We start from the raw sequence: 15,035 nt of genomic DNA on the forward strand, positions 1-15,035 counted from the left end.
TCCAAAAACCTCTGTCAAGTCTATCTAGAATGAGAGCCTACACAATGTCTGTGTAGATTCAACCTTCTAGTTTGGACTGCCCAAGTGTCTAGGCTTTAGGTATTGTCTCAGACATTGATCTGACTAATGTTTTGCAGACTGTGCAGGCTCTATTCATTGGATATGAAATCATAATCTGACTGTCAAAAGTCTTTACACCAACATGTAAACAAAAGGAAAAATACTTTTATCTCTGTTGAATTATGTCTGACATAGTTGAAGTTGAGCTGGGTGAGTAATTTGTGCACAGATAGGTGGGAAATTAACTTGTAGTAGGATTCAAGCTGGTGACATGCACAGCTGTTTGTGAAAGAGTACAGCTATGTAATCTGTGAAATGCCGTGGCCTTGCTCTGTGCAGTGTAGAACTTGCACATTTGTTTTAACAGCCTAGTAAGGCAACAATAGATAAAACCCACAGTGGTCAAAGAGATGGTTACTGAGGTCATTCGTGGTCATTTAGCAACATTTCTAGGTTGTTATGGTCCTTTTCTGCACCCACAGCTGAACCACCCACAGCTTCTCCTTAAAACACTTAGTTTCTATAAAGGATCTGAGCTCTGCTGTATATTATTTTAGTATTTGCTGTGAGTTAGAGCTGGTATTCGTGGCGGCAGGATGAGCAGCGTTGTGCTGAAGCTGGGAGGATTTCTCTCACAACGAGCTGCCAGCTGCTGGATTGTGTGACGGCAATACAAGTTCAAGGCTTTAAAGGAAACAAAAACTCTTCCACATCTGCTTTTACCTCTATATGGTAACGGGAGTAGAAAGATTTGACCACAGTCATGTGTGTTTTTTATTAAAGTGACTCTTTTGTTTAAGGAGTCAGTTCAATAGGTACAGATACAAGGTCACTAGAGACGTCATAACACCTTTTTGTAGCAACCTCTTTATTTTTGGTAACATAACCTGCAGATTATATGACATATCTTCACAAAGCACAATACATTTGCATCCTTGATAGAAAGGCTGTGAACTGATGTAATACTTTCGATCATTAATCATCTCCATGAGTCAAGCAGAAACCGATGAGCTGGAAAACCATGTAATTAAACATCAAACAGAAAATAGTTTAATTTCCTGACTTTTCATCAGTGTGGATGTCAGATACAATGAATAAACCACTAAGAAGACAGAGGAGAAGCCATCCTCCCACTGCCAAGACATACTCTGTGTAATCAACCAGAAATAGATAGTTTGTCAAACACAATATCATCAAGAAGCCTAAGTATTCAGCAGAGAGCGGGTGTAACAGCTGGGCTGAACTGTTTGTATAGGCTTCTGTGTCAGACCTCTCTATAATAAAACAATATTAGGATGAACTTCATTACATGTTTTATGGAAGATTTAATCTAAATAGAAAAACACACCATCTCTTTTGGGTTTCAAACATGTTCATGCTGAAACTGCATGAACACAGATCATTTAGGATCCTTGGAAGTATGAAGTATGAACATTGACACCTTACTACCTTACTTTGTGTCCCACACGTTAACAACTCTTGGGTGGGCCATCCAGGTGTATTCAAAGCCACCCAGGTTTATTTGCAGACATTTTTTCTTTTTTTAAAGTAGATTTATGTATTGTCATCATCTAAGTTTTTTATGCTGTTCTTACAACATTTCCAGTAGCTTCTTGCTTTCAATATTCTCCTGTCTCCTCCACTCTAGGATGATGACTGTGCTATGTTAACACAGCGACATTAGGACTTCACTTGCAGCTGTGATGAGTATGGAGGGAAACATTTCAAAATGCGAGTGATGTTATTTGAGACTCGTCATATATTATTCTGCTAAAGAATATTGGCAAAAAATCAAAGGCAAAATTAAACAAATACGAAGAGACAGTGCAGGATGGCCATCACTAGCAGCCCAGTACAGCATGATTCAGTGGGAAATGCTGCCTTACCCACTTTTTGCACAGGTTTGTGATTTCACTCTAAAGTTATGTTTAGGTTGAAGTCAAAGCCGACATTATGTCGGCTTTGACTTGACTTGAAATGATGATGGATAAAATGGTACCTATAATGAATGTAATTTAAAGGTCACATATTATGCAAAATACTCTTGTTTAGGCTTTTCTAGCAAAGATATGTGACCCTGGTCTGTCCACAATCCCCCCAAGAATCATAACCCCCCCCACCCCCCCACCCCCCATTCCCCACACACACACACACCTTTCAGAAAATGTGTGCTAGAACAAGCTGTTCTCAGATTTTACCCTCATGATGTCATGAGGGGAGTTAGCACCGCCCCCAGGTTCAGTTGGCCCTCCCTGCTTGGGAGTAAGTCCTGCCACATCTGTTAAGCCACATCCATTTCCTTAGAGTGGCGGAGTCAGGCAGCTCATTAACACTGAAAGACACAGAAACAGATAGTTCTGAGCAGGGCTGAAAAAAGTGTTTTTTTTATACACATGCAAAAATCCAATACTGGAGTGTTTTTTTGAGTAACAGACTTCACAGGCATGGTTTTGGGACCTCTGAGACCAATATAAACTTGTATTAAAAATGTAAAATATGTGACCCTTAAAATCTTGATTTGAAAGAAATATAAACAGTTCATTGAGAAAGCATTGTGACCCTCTTCACTTTTTTAAAATTTTGTTATGTTGCAGCCTGATGCTTCAATTGTTAATACACATTCACTACCCCATGATGACAAAGTGAAAACAGAAATTTTGAAATTTTTGCAAATTTATTACAGATTAAAAAAAATGAATCATCAGATCAGCTTTATCCATGCTTTTTTTTCCATTGGAAGCTCAAGATTTTGAAATTCGAAAAATTCAATTTCCCTTGAAACTCACTGCAGTGATACCAAAAGTTAGAGCTACATTTTTATGTTGATAATGATCATTTTATTTCCAAAATGTTAATTTCTAAAATGTTCTTAAAATAAAGAGAAAATACCCTGCTGACCTTCTTTAATAAATCTTACCCCTCTTTTTTTTTTTTTTTTTTTTTTTTTATTAAATCACAATTAAATGCAGTTTTGGTAAGCATGGCAAACTTTTCATCTGACACTGATGCAGTGGCAGAGATAATGAGCAGTTAATATGAATACTGAAATAATTAGTATTCTTATGATGGACTGGTTTACTTGCATAGGCCACTTACAGACATCAGCATTTATCTTGGTCTGTTCTTAAAAACTTTCAGAGACTTAGTGCCAAATACATCCCTCCTTTAAAACTAAAGACAAATTTGCAACGGAAAATCCTTACTTTTGTCAAAGTACATTTTTTAGGCTTTTTTCGTTTGTTTGGCTCTAACCAAAGTATATAATCTGTAAGAAAGTGTTAAGGATTAAAAAATAAGTAGCAACTTTTCCCCCTGTGATGATGATAAGACATGAAAGCATCATCTTAATGCAAAATTAAGTGATAATACTGAAATATATATAGGACTGTTTTGCCATGAAAGTCAAAATTTTTATCTACTGTTTTTTCTTGGGGAAAAATAAACAACTTTACATCTAGTATCAGTTTTCAGTGAAATTCTACAGTTATTTTCGATGCTCCACCGTTGTCATGGATATCTATGAGCCGTTCTTGCTTAACGTTGTAATTGTGAGATGGCAATGATGTCCGCGGCCAGAGTAGTGTCTGAAATTGTTTTTGTGTTTTCGAATAAGTCCACTATAAAGTCCACTATATGCTGCTCACTATGTAGTGGAAAGGAAGAAGGGAATGAGTGTGTGGATTCAGACACAGCCTGAGCTGAAATTAAAGATAGCTGTCAAAATTAACACAGCCAAACACATGATTTAAACAGCACAATAAGCAGTTTTTCTAATTTTATTGAATTATTATTTTCACTTACATTTTAATGTTTATATCATGAGACTCTCAGCTTTATATCAAAAGTGCCTTCTCACTTTTTAAGCAAACTTTCCAGACATTTTCGATAAAATCCTACAGCATGCAAACATAAAACGAACACTCAGTTTTGAATAACAATGAGCAAGATCCCATGAGCTTGCATTAATGTTACAAGCAGCCCTTTAACTGTAGTCTTTCCCTGATTTACCTGTATGAGGAACCAGTCAGCCTGTTACTGGATTAGCTTCAAAGTGAAGCAGGATTCCAGTGTATTGTAGATTTGATGTATGATGGTAGTTTTCTGATCAGGATTTCACGTAGTCACTAGTGATTATTTCATCCCTTGGTCAGAGAGGCCAACCAGCCTGATTTCAGTGAATTAGCTGGAATGTTTTTGGAAAAAAAGTAATGTTCAGCATTGTTTTATAGCTCCATTTGTGTTTATACTCCAATAAGATTTCTCCAATAAACCCTAATTTTATATGATAAAAACAACAATGAAAAGCTTTTCAAAAGTTATGCTCTCCAGTGTTTGTTGCAGCTTTGTGAGTTTAATTGACGACAGCTTTCATCACTGTTCTTTTTACGCTTGCAGCACAAGATTCCAGTTACTCCCACGGATTATTGAGTTTTGTTGGCGAGCCAAACCATAGCTTCTTTCAGCCAGTCGGCAAGATTAATGGCCCCTTTTCTTTCAGGGTAAATGATGACTTCCAGGGGTGAGCTTTATGCCAGAAAAGTGGAGGCAATATGTACCAGCTCTGACTGAAGGCAGACTGCTGCCACCCAGGAATGATTAACTCTGCTGAATCTGCTGTATCAGATGTAGAAACACTAAACTGACATGCCCTTAGATTGTACCTTGAGTTTGTGCGTGTGTTGTGTTTATTGATCCACCAGCTGTCTCTGTGAACAGGATATCATAAATCTTGTGTTCACATTTCTTTGTCATTTCTCAGACACTGTGCTCCTCTAAAGGAAGAAAAATCCTTCTTCAAATGATAATCTCTATCCTACTGAAAGATGTAGTAGCTGATGATTTAAAATTCAGGTGTTTTTGAAATTAACCACAATATATCAAAACTACAAGCACTGCCTGGCGGTTACATGCCTTCTTGAGGAAACAAGGGTTACCAGACAGAAGTATTTGGCTGCTTGACCTTTACACCAACAGGGACAGTAATATGAAGTTGGCCCCCCTTTTTGCCGCTTTAACAGCCTCCAGGCTTTGGAGGCTTTCCATATGATTTTGGAGTGTTTCTGTGGGAATTTGTGCTCGTTTATTCTGTAGAGCATTTATTGGGTCAGGCCTCCGTTCCAGTTCATCCCAAAGATGCTTCAGTGGGGTTGAGGTCAGGGCTCTGTATGGTCCAGTCAAGTTCTTCCACACCAAACTCATCAAATCATGTCTTTATTGTCTTTACTTTGTGCACTTGGGCACAGTCATGTTGGAATAGAAAAGGGCATTCCACAAACTGGACAGTTGGAAGCATAGCATTGTCCAGAATGTCTTGGTAGGCTGACACATTAAGATTGTCCTTCACTGGAGATAACCCATAATAAACCCTGAAAATCAGCCCCATACCATTATTCCTCCTCCACCAAACCTCACAGCTGGCACAGTGCAGTTAGGCGGATAACGTTTTCTTGGCATTTGCTAAACCCAGACTTGCCAATCGAACTGCCAAACAGAGAAGCGTGATTCCTCACTTCACAGTCCAGTGTATGAGTGTTCTGTAGCTCTCCATCCAATGCTTGGCATTGGACTTGGTGATGAGAGGTTGCCATGCAGCTGCTTGGCCATGGAAACCCAATCATGAAGCGCCTGCATAGATTTTGTGCCGCTCTGTGATTTTACATGGTCTTCCGCTTCGTGGCTGAGTGAATGTTGTTCCACATTTTTTCAACCATTTTCCTGGTTGAAGAAAATCGGGAGAAACTCTTGTTATTCCATTTTTTTTTTTGTTTAAACCAAAAATTGGAAGAAATGAAAAAAATTGCTTGTTTTTCTGTTTTTGACCCAATATGGAAAATACTGAAGAACGAGCCATTTTTCAGCTTTTTTGTTTTTGACTAAAAGTTGAAAAAATGGAAAAACAAGCCATTTTCTTGTTCTTTCCACTTTGGTCATCAAAAATAAAAAACAAATAACATTTAAAAAAAAGGGGCCCAATTTTTTTTTTCAATTCTGTTATTTAATTTGCTTCATTTAATGAAATACTTTAGGAAAAGGAAATCATGTGACCCATTGGGAAAGGTGAGCATTGCAAAATAAAAGCCTCCATGTCAAAGCAAAAGCCATCCATTGTGTTTTACAGTATTATAATAAGCCTAAATGCTCTATATACAATATATGATAAATAATGTAATGTGTAAACATGCTGGTGATTTAATGGACTGTAATTTAATTACCTTTTATTATTTTTTTTTCTCATATCGGGTGTGCACATAACAGGCCTTTTACAGCATGCATTTGTGAAATGTGTGTTTGGTGTATACTGTTATGCTGTAAAACAAAATGGATGGCTCTTGCTTTGACGTGGAGGCTTTTATTTTGAATGCTCACCTTTCTAAATGGGTCACATGATTTTCTTTTCCTCAAGTATTTCTTTAAATAAAGGAAGCAAAATAACGGATTGAAAAAAAAAACAAAGATGGGATCCCTTTTTTTGAAATGTTATTTTTTCTTCCGTTTTTGTGACCAAAATGGAAAATTGGCTTGTTTTTCTGTTTGTTTGAAAAAACAGAATATTGAGAGTTTCTCACAATTTTTGATTCTGGTTTCATCCAGGAAATGGATCTGCCATAAAATACACTGACCCTAATTGCTTCCAATTTCTAATAATATCACTTACAGTTGCAAAGGTGTAGCAACTAGCATCAAAGTACCACTCTTGAAGTCTCTGAGCTCTTAATACCAACACATTGTGTATCACAAATGTTTGCAGATTAGGATTGCATGGTGAGGTGTCTCATTTATACACCTGTGGCTACAGGTCTGATTGAAACACCTGAATTCAGTAATTAACAGGTGTGGCCAAATACTTTTGTCTGTATAGTGTTTGTATGGATGTGCAGCCTGAAAACGTACTGACTTCTGCCTCTGTTATCACAGCACAGGGGCATAAAATTGAATGAAAGAGTAAGTCATAATGTAAAAAATAACGCCACCCAGATAAAATTTTGATAGATTTTGCCAGTAATGCATAGCCTCACTATTAATTTAAACCTAACAGTAGTATCAGTCGACAAAACAGTTGAATTACAGATAATGCTAAACAAAAACAATCTAGAATCTCTTTCCTAAAGAAACAATAAATTTTTTTTAAGCTGTCCAGGTTAAACAGACTGTTTCTTACATTAAAAAACAAGCAAAATTTGTTAGCCTATCAGCCTTTTCCATTATGTGCTAGCAACGAGCTAGGCGATCCATCCCTGTCCATCTGAATTGTCTTTTACTTGAAATGCATGTCCCTCTTTGTAAGTCAAATACCTCTGAAGCCTAACTCGTAACTCTCTTCCTATTGCTGCCTGCCTCTTCATCTTCATACAGTCTTACTGAGCTTAAAAAGTAACTATCGTAACGCTAAATGCCTTTTTCCAAGTAATTAAACATGTTTTCTTGTCATTTCCAGGTGAAAAGGCTCTTTACACACATGACTCCATGCCCTACTCATCAAAGATGTGAGACTCATGGCTGGACTGAGACTCAGCACTGAACATATCCTTGCTACTGGGTGGACAGACAGCGGTTTTGTACCTTCTCTGTCCTCTGGATCATATCACAGCATCAATCTCCACTGCTTGCCAGGTTTATAATGTAATCCAGCTTTACACTCGGACTTCACAGTGAGCACAGAGAGATTAAATCAGCTACAGGTTTGAATGGATTGCCAGTCCGGAAATTTACTGTTAGCTCATTAAACCATCCTGGGCTGTGTAGTTTGGTCCACTGGTCTACACTTTTATCATATTTCAAAGTCATTACTCATCGATGATGGCAATCCCACAGTAAATTTGATAGAAGGGGAAATGACACTATCATAGTTTTTATTCTTGGCAGATGATGTGGTAATGTACGCTGTGTAGTTATGATGGCTGTCGCCACATCTCCAGAGAAGGATCAACCTCTCCTCCAGCTCCAGAAGGAGGACTCTAGCCGAGTTGGAAGTTGTGCCCTCTCTCCAGTCCTCACCTCCTCATCGGAATCAAGCCAGCCCATTTGCATCCCCTCCCCTTACAATGACCTGGGCCACGAGTTCACCTCCATACCTATCTACAGTCCAACTATCTTCAGTTATGCCGCTTCGGGGATATCAGACTGTCCCTCCATCCATCAGTCAATAACTCAATCCTTATTCTGGCCCAGCCATGGCCATGTGGGGGCTCCTATATCTCTGCACCACTCCCAGGCTCATTCCCAGCACAGAGAGCAGTCTCCATCTCCATGGGTGGAGCTGTCACAGCTGGAAACTTACTTAAAAAGCAGGTACAATGGTGCATCACCACCTTACTCTTTCATTCTGTTCAGATTGAAACTGATGATGATTTTGTTTGCTTGTGATAATTTTTCCATTCAGTTGTGTGAATTATCAGTCATGTCAACACAGGTCAGCTTAATATCTTATAAGCTAGTTTTGCCCCAAAATCTCCCTAAATAAATCCCCAAAAATAAACTATTGAAAACCTGAATTGTTCTGATACCCATACTAGATCAGGCAATACTTTGATGCTGACTTTAAATCAGGAGCTGTACTGGCAAGTACACCAGTCTGTAATCCTTTCAAGTACAATAATTCATAGCCTGGGAGAAAAAAAAATCATCTCACAATCTTCAAATGGTTTTCATCGCTATGTCAATCAAGAAATCACTATATCTTTATTGTGTTGCATTAACATGTAATTCCAAGACACTGCACAAAAAGAGCAAGAGAAGATTGTACTCTTTGTTTTACTACTGCAAGGACCAAACATAAATCCACACTGAGCAAAGAGATTTGGCAATATTTTGCAGGTTGAAAAAGATGTCTTTATAATGGACAGGGAGTTAAAACAGATTTATATCAGCAATGACAGGTACAATGATAAAAGTATTGGCTGTGTAAGCAAGATCGAAGTACTGATGCTTTTCAACCACAGGAACTTTATCCAGCAACTGGGAAATCTTTGAGGGTATATAAGACCGCTTTTCAAGACTAGATTGTTGGAATATGTGTTGGGGTGAAATAATGACTCAGTCTTTTTTGTTAGTAAGAGTGTAACAGACGTCGTTGTGAGGAGACGTTCTCAGGAGAGCGAGGAGGACGTGGTGTCATCTGGTGGAAAGGCAGACCTCCACTACTGTGCTGTGTGTCACGACTATGCCTCAGGATACCACTACGGCGTCTGGTCCTGTGAGGGGTGTAAGGCCTTCTTCAAGAGGAGCATCCAAAGTGAGTCACAAAAACGTACAGTATCTCTCCGTTTGGCAAACGTAAAAAGGAGAATGTCGGTTTGGTGAAGCTCTAAGTGTGTATTTTGTATTTTTAACTGTCAGTAATGGTTATATGAAACCTTGAAGAAAAGGGGCTTTTATCCTTATGAATTATTATTTGTTTACAACAGTTTTCCCTTTTTCTATTTCAGTACCATATTTCAGCCAAAATGACGCCATGAGCGTTACGATCAATGTTTTTCAACAGATCTGGCCTCAGGACTCACGACTGCCTCTTTAGAGAGATATTGCAACCCACATTTCCTTCAATTTTTAACCACTCAAATTCAGATCCACTAGAATATTTTGCACCATACTTATAGTTTCTTCTTTGCAACTAATCCACTAAAGAATTTGCTCTAAACATATCCAGGCCCACAAAAGAGCACACTCTGGCATATCAGATCACTAACAACAATGACAGAGTGAGATAGAAAGCCAAGAAAAATTTTCAGAAAGAGAACGGGGTCATGCAGAGACATGCAGCAAAACGCACACATATTACATGAGAGGATCATACGGGACTCAAAGACTGGAAACAAGGAAAAAAACACTGACCATACGTGAGTGCCTCTGCTGTTTAAAGTATTACATAGACTAGCATGTTCAGAAATTTTTCAGCCATAGCTGAGAGAAGTTAATCTGTTCAGAGTTGAACCTCCTGCTGTGTAAATCAATATTTTATCAGTTGATTAATTTGAGCATTCAGGATTTGTTTTTTGTTGTTGTTGTTTTTTTAAAGATTTATTTTTGGGCATTTTTGTGCCTTTATTAGATAGAGGAGGACAGTGGATAGTGTCGGAAACAGGGTCAAGAGTGGGGGAGAGACATGCGGTGAAGGGCCCCAGGCCAGATTTGAACCCGGGCCGCCCACGTACATGGGGAGTGACTTTAACCACTAGGCCACGTGCTCCCCAGGATTTGTTTTTTAACAGTGAGTATTAAAGGGGACATATTGTGCAAAAATCTATTTTTTAGGCTTTTCTACCAAAAATATGTGCCTGTGGCCTGTCAGCAAACCCCACCTCTTTCTCCACCCTTCAGAAAATGTGTGTGAAAACAAGCCGTTATCAGATTGTCCTCTCATGATGTCATGTGGGGAGTTAGCAATGCACCCATGTTTGGTTGACCTTTCCCCTCTTGGAAGAAAGTTCCACCCTCCTCTCCTGATCCTGATCAGGAGAGTGGCATCAATTAAGCCACATCCATTTCCTGAGAGGGGCGGAGTCAGACAGCTCAGTAACATTTAAAGCCACACACACGGAAACAGGCTGAAACAGAGGGGTTTTTTGGACATACAAAAATCTTGTATTGGAGTGTTTTTTTCAACAACAGACTTCACAGGCATGTTTTGGGGACCTCTGAGACCAATATAAACTTGTCTTAAAGGGTTAAATATGTCCCCTTTAACAGCAGCTAAAACCAAAACAGGGTACAAACTTCACAAACTTTTCCGATAGTAATTATGAAAATAGCAGCAAGGAGATGTTTACTTAGTACTGAGGATAAGGAGGGCGCACTGGTGGAAGAATGACAGTGTTCATTACGTGCATCACAGCTGCTTTATGAGACAACACCAGCCCTTTACCAGATGCTACAGTGTTCTTTCCTCTCTTTTACAAGTAAATTAAATTATTTTAGGACAGATGTGTTTATATTCACCCAATCGTTGTGCGTAAAGAAAAACCCCTCTATCATCCATGTGCCCTGTCTTTCTCTCTTTCAAAAGAATAATCTAATAAAACAATTAAAATACTTGAGAAACTGACTATGCTGGTATAATGTAGGTCACCAAGTCCGAGAGAAATCTTTGCAGATGCCAGTCAGTCTGCTTGTGTCAAAGACTAAAAGTAGGGCTATTATGTCTCTAAATATACTTTATTTTCCATTAATTTTGTAAGCACACAAAACAGTTTCAATTGTTGTTTTAAACTTTAACTAAATTGATGTCTTTATTTTAGTTTTAGTGTTAGTTGTTTTGTTAGTTTTTGTTAACTTTAATAATCTTGACTGAGAGTAGGTATTGGGACTGACAGCAGTACAGAACATGAACCCTTGTGCTTCAAATAATAACAGAATGTGGATGAAACCATCAAGGGACTATATGTGTAAATATTGAGATCTTTTCTGTTCAGATGTTCATGTTTCTGAGTATTTTGTTTTAATTGAGGTCTGGATGTAACTGCTTGATGGTTGGCTTGCTGCTGCTTACAGGATAAACAAAGTAGCGGAGGAAAGGTGAAAATGTAACTAAAACTAACAGTCAGGGTGACCACAGGGTCTTAAAAGTTTTAAAAGTGGATTAATCATTTTATTGTAAATTAAGGCTTTAATTTAATTGAATATAAGGTCTTGAATTTTGTATCTGTTTTTTATATTTGTCAAAAGAGACTGTGGGCTGTTTTTTTGCTTTTGTTTTTCTGTTTACCTTTAATCACAAGGGAGAATCTGATGGAGCTCCACCAGATCCAGTGTCAGTCTGGATGCTTTTTTATGTTCTGGTTGAGCTAACAGTGAATCCTGTATGCTCCGGTTTGTGCCTAACTAACGAGTTAACTACGTAATCAAATGATGTGTTCTTGTAAAGACTGCTGAGAGGTAGATGGAGGAGGTGGTGGAGCTTATAAAAAACAGCTTTACAGTGAAGTTTTTTTCTTGTGTAACACGAGCACAGCATCTGTTAATGTTTTCCCTACTAGCATCTCAAGGAGAGCTTTATTTACATCCAATAATAACATACTATCTCTAGTTTGTTTACCATGTCACAGATTTTATCATGCACAAAAAATGCACATTAACTATCCAAGGATAATTAGTTAGAAATTAAATGTGCAAGGAGTCTTTAAACATATGAGGGTCTTAAAAAAGTCTTTAAAGATGTTAAAATTAATGTCATATTTTCTCTTGCAGTCATAAAACTCCTAATAACAGTGGGTTTCTGCTTCAGAATGACACCATAATCTGTTCTGCCGTGGGCTTTACTGACCTGTTTTATCATTAAGTTAATGTGTGCTGCAGTCACCTGAAGGGTTGTTGTTTAAGCTTTTTCTATGTATATCATGGCTTCATCACCACTGTAGTATGTTTGTGTCCATTGTAAGGACATTCTGACTTCCATTCAGCAGAATTGAAGGAGGCAAAGACGCTCTGGCAGTTTGATATATAGTCAGTGCCATGGCCTTAAATGACCCTTTTTTCTGTGACTAGTAATTTGTAATTGATTTGTACTTGGTGCCATAAAGTTTGTCTTGAGACTGTTCTACAGAGAAGCTCTTTCATTCCTGAGCCATGAACTTTCCTCATCACAGAAAAAAGGGAGACCACTGATTTGTCCCCGGGGTCCATGTTGTGATAAAATGTCTATATTGTCTAATAGTTTAAGCCCGAAACATTATCTTGTCTTGATCAGAACTTGGTTGTCTGTTAGGAGTTTATTGGTGCTAGCAGTATTTGGTTAAGTCAAGGAAAAGACCATGGTTTTAATTAAATTGTCAAATCAACATAAGTGTTTGAACTTTTTTGTTCTACTAGACAGCACAGGGGGCAGGATATTGCAACAGTCAAGCATGTAAAATTGATTTAGTGCCTATAAAGAAGGTTAAGGGGGAATAAAGAGAAGATTTTTATGGGGTCCTGCCAAATGGGTGCAAAATCACGATCCACTATAAAGTTAAGCTGTGATAAACACATTTTAGTTTTATCCTGTATAATAATCACTCATATCAGAGCAACAAAAAAGAGTTATATCTATTAACGCTGCAGTGCATTACAACCTGATTCCAAGATATGAACCTCTTGTCTTGAAAAAGAATTACTTTTATTTTAGGTGGTGATAAAAAAGTAGCACAACTTAATTGGGATAATTCTGTATTTCTTAAATGACACAAATATGGGTGATAAGAGGCAAATAAAGGGATAAAAGTGGTTAAAAAGTGACAAAACTAAGATAAATTAAGCATTCAGCTCAAAGAAGCATCAGCTTCAAGCATGGTGAAAGAATTCTAAGTCTCTATGAACACATCTATGCCTGTGCTTACCTCTTACTGAACTCTGTGGGGATTTTATTGCTCTTTAACACACTGTATCACAACTTGTAATCTTTATTTATGAGCTAATAAATAGCTCACAAATCAATAACCGATTTATGAGCTTTGGTTATTTGCCTTCCATTTACTGTAGCCGAATCCTGCTGTTAAACCACAGTTTTTATGCCCGCTGACTCAGCCTTCTGTTTTACGACTGTGTTCACAGTTCATAAATGGGCTTGAAAGTATCCCAAAAGAAAAAAGAGTGCAAGCCTTTTATCATCATCCTAACAGAGGAGTTGATTTTAAGGGAACTGGTGCCTAACTCTTGTGGGTATTACAGAACCTCTCAGTGTATTAGGTCCTCAGTGTAGCACATCAACCTTTTTCAATACAGTTAGTTGAGTCTGTTTTTCTCAGTTTATTTTCTCTCATTCTTCTTCGACTTTGGGACTAAATTTTCTCTCTCTTTTTTTTTTTTTTTGTTTTTTTTTTTTTGTTTGTTTGTTTGTTTGTTTCAGGACACAATGACTACATCTGCCCTGCAACCAATCAATGCACCATAGACAAGAACCGCCGTAAGAGCTGCCAGGCATGTCGCCTTCGCAAGTGCTATGAAGTTGGCATGACCAAGTGTGGTAAGTGTCTTTATGTTTTGTTTTGTTTTTTTCTCCTCTCTGAGATTATAGGTTTTTAAAATACTTTCATTCAGTGAAAATTTAGCAGTAACAGGATTAAAATCAAAGGTAAGTTGAAGTGATTGTACTGACTGAACTGAAGTAGAACTGAAACATGAAAATCAACAAAACTGGCTATTTTTGACAAATGTGGACTCTGAGTTATCCCGAGATGAAGAGTTAGAGGCAGTATGTTTAATTTCTGGGTTTTCTCCGCCACAGGTATTCGAAAAGAACGTGGAAACTTCAGGAGTCCTCAGACGAGGCGAGTGTCCAGACCGTCCTCCCAGAGCAGAACTAGCATACCGGGAGTGCTAAATGGTCCAGCAGAGCCTTTGTCGACCACATCTGACCCTCCTGCACTGACCCCAGAGCAGCTGATAGAGCGTATTATGGAGGCTGAGCCGCCAGAGATCTACCTCATGAAGGACATGAAGAAGCCGCTGACTGAAGCAAACGTCATGATGTGGCTCACCAACCTGGCTGATAAAGAGCTGGTTCACATGATCACTTGGGCCAAAAAGATTCCAGGTGTGTATCAAAAACTATTGTAGAAAATAACCACTATTTAAATGAGGCTAGAATACAATATGCAGTAGCCCAAAGCTTTAAAACCATAAAAGGGCAAGAGTCATACAATTTATAGCCTTTTTTATGGAAGCTAATGGATATGGATAGTTCTAAACAACACTAGATGAAGCAAAGGATTTATTGATTCAAATGTTTGTTTCAAACATGTAACAAAGGCAGTGGCTGCACTAATGTTAGTAAAAGGTAAATAATAATTATTATTATAATTACAATTATAATTATATCAGGGCAGTTAGAATAATAAATCTGCAACCAATGAACCAAACCATGATCTCTGTGAAATGTTAAACCCCTGGTATTTACTCATCCAATTCATTTGTACAGTATTTACATGTTGCTGACACAGAAGTGGGGTGTCTTGTCCAAGGGCACATTAACATATGACTGCAAGAGCAGAGAATTGAATGTC

General features: G+C 38.1%; 1 protein-coding gene across 5 annotated transcripts in view; it reads left to right on the forward strand.

The window, feature by feature from the left end:
- esr2a (estrogen receptor 2a) overlaps positions 1 to 15,035 on the forward strand; it is an 85,053-nt gene that overhangs the window by 55,816 nt on the left and 14,202 nt on the right. For all 5 annotated transcript variants that reach the window (XM_041804837.1, XM_041804838.1, XM_041804840.1 and 2 more), the window contains 4 exons: positions 7,496 to 8,349; positions 9,111 to 9,292; positions 13,880 to 13,996; positions 14,258 to 14,566. In XM_041804837.1, the coding sequence (XP_041660771.1) occupies positions 7,952 to 8,349; positions 9,111 to 9,292; positions 13,880 to 13,996; positions 14,258 to 14,566 (1,006 nt within the window). In that variant the 5' untranslated portion in view covers positions 7,496 to 7,951. The remainder of the gene's footprint in view (positions 1 to 7,495; positions 8,350 to 9,110; positions 9,293 to 13,879; positions 13,997 to 14,257; positions 14,567 to 15,035) is intronic.

Source organism: Cheilinus undulatus, linkage group 14 (genome assembly GCF_018320785.1).
Source record: "Cheilinus undulatus linkage group 14, ASM1832078v1, whole genome shotgun sequence".
Lineage (NCBI taxonomy): Eukaryota > Metazoa > Chordata > Actinopteri > Labriformes > Labridae > Cheilinus > Cheilinus undulatus.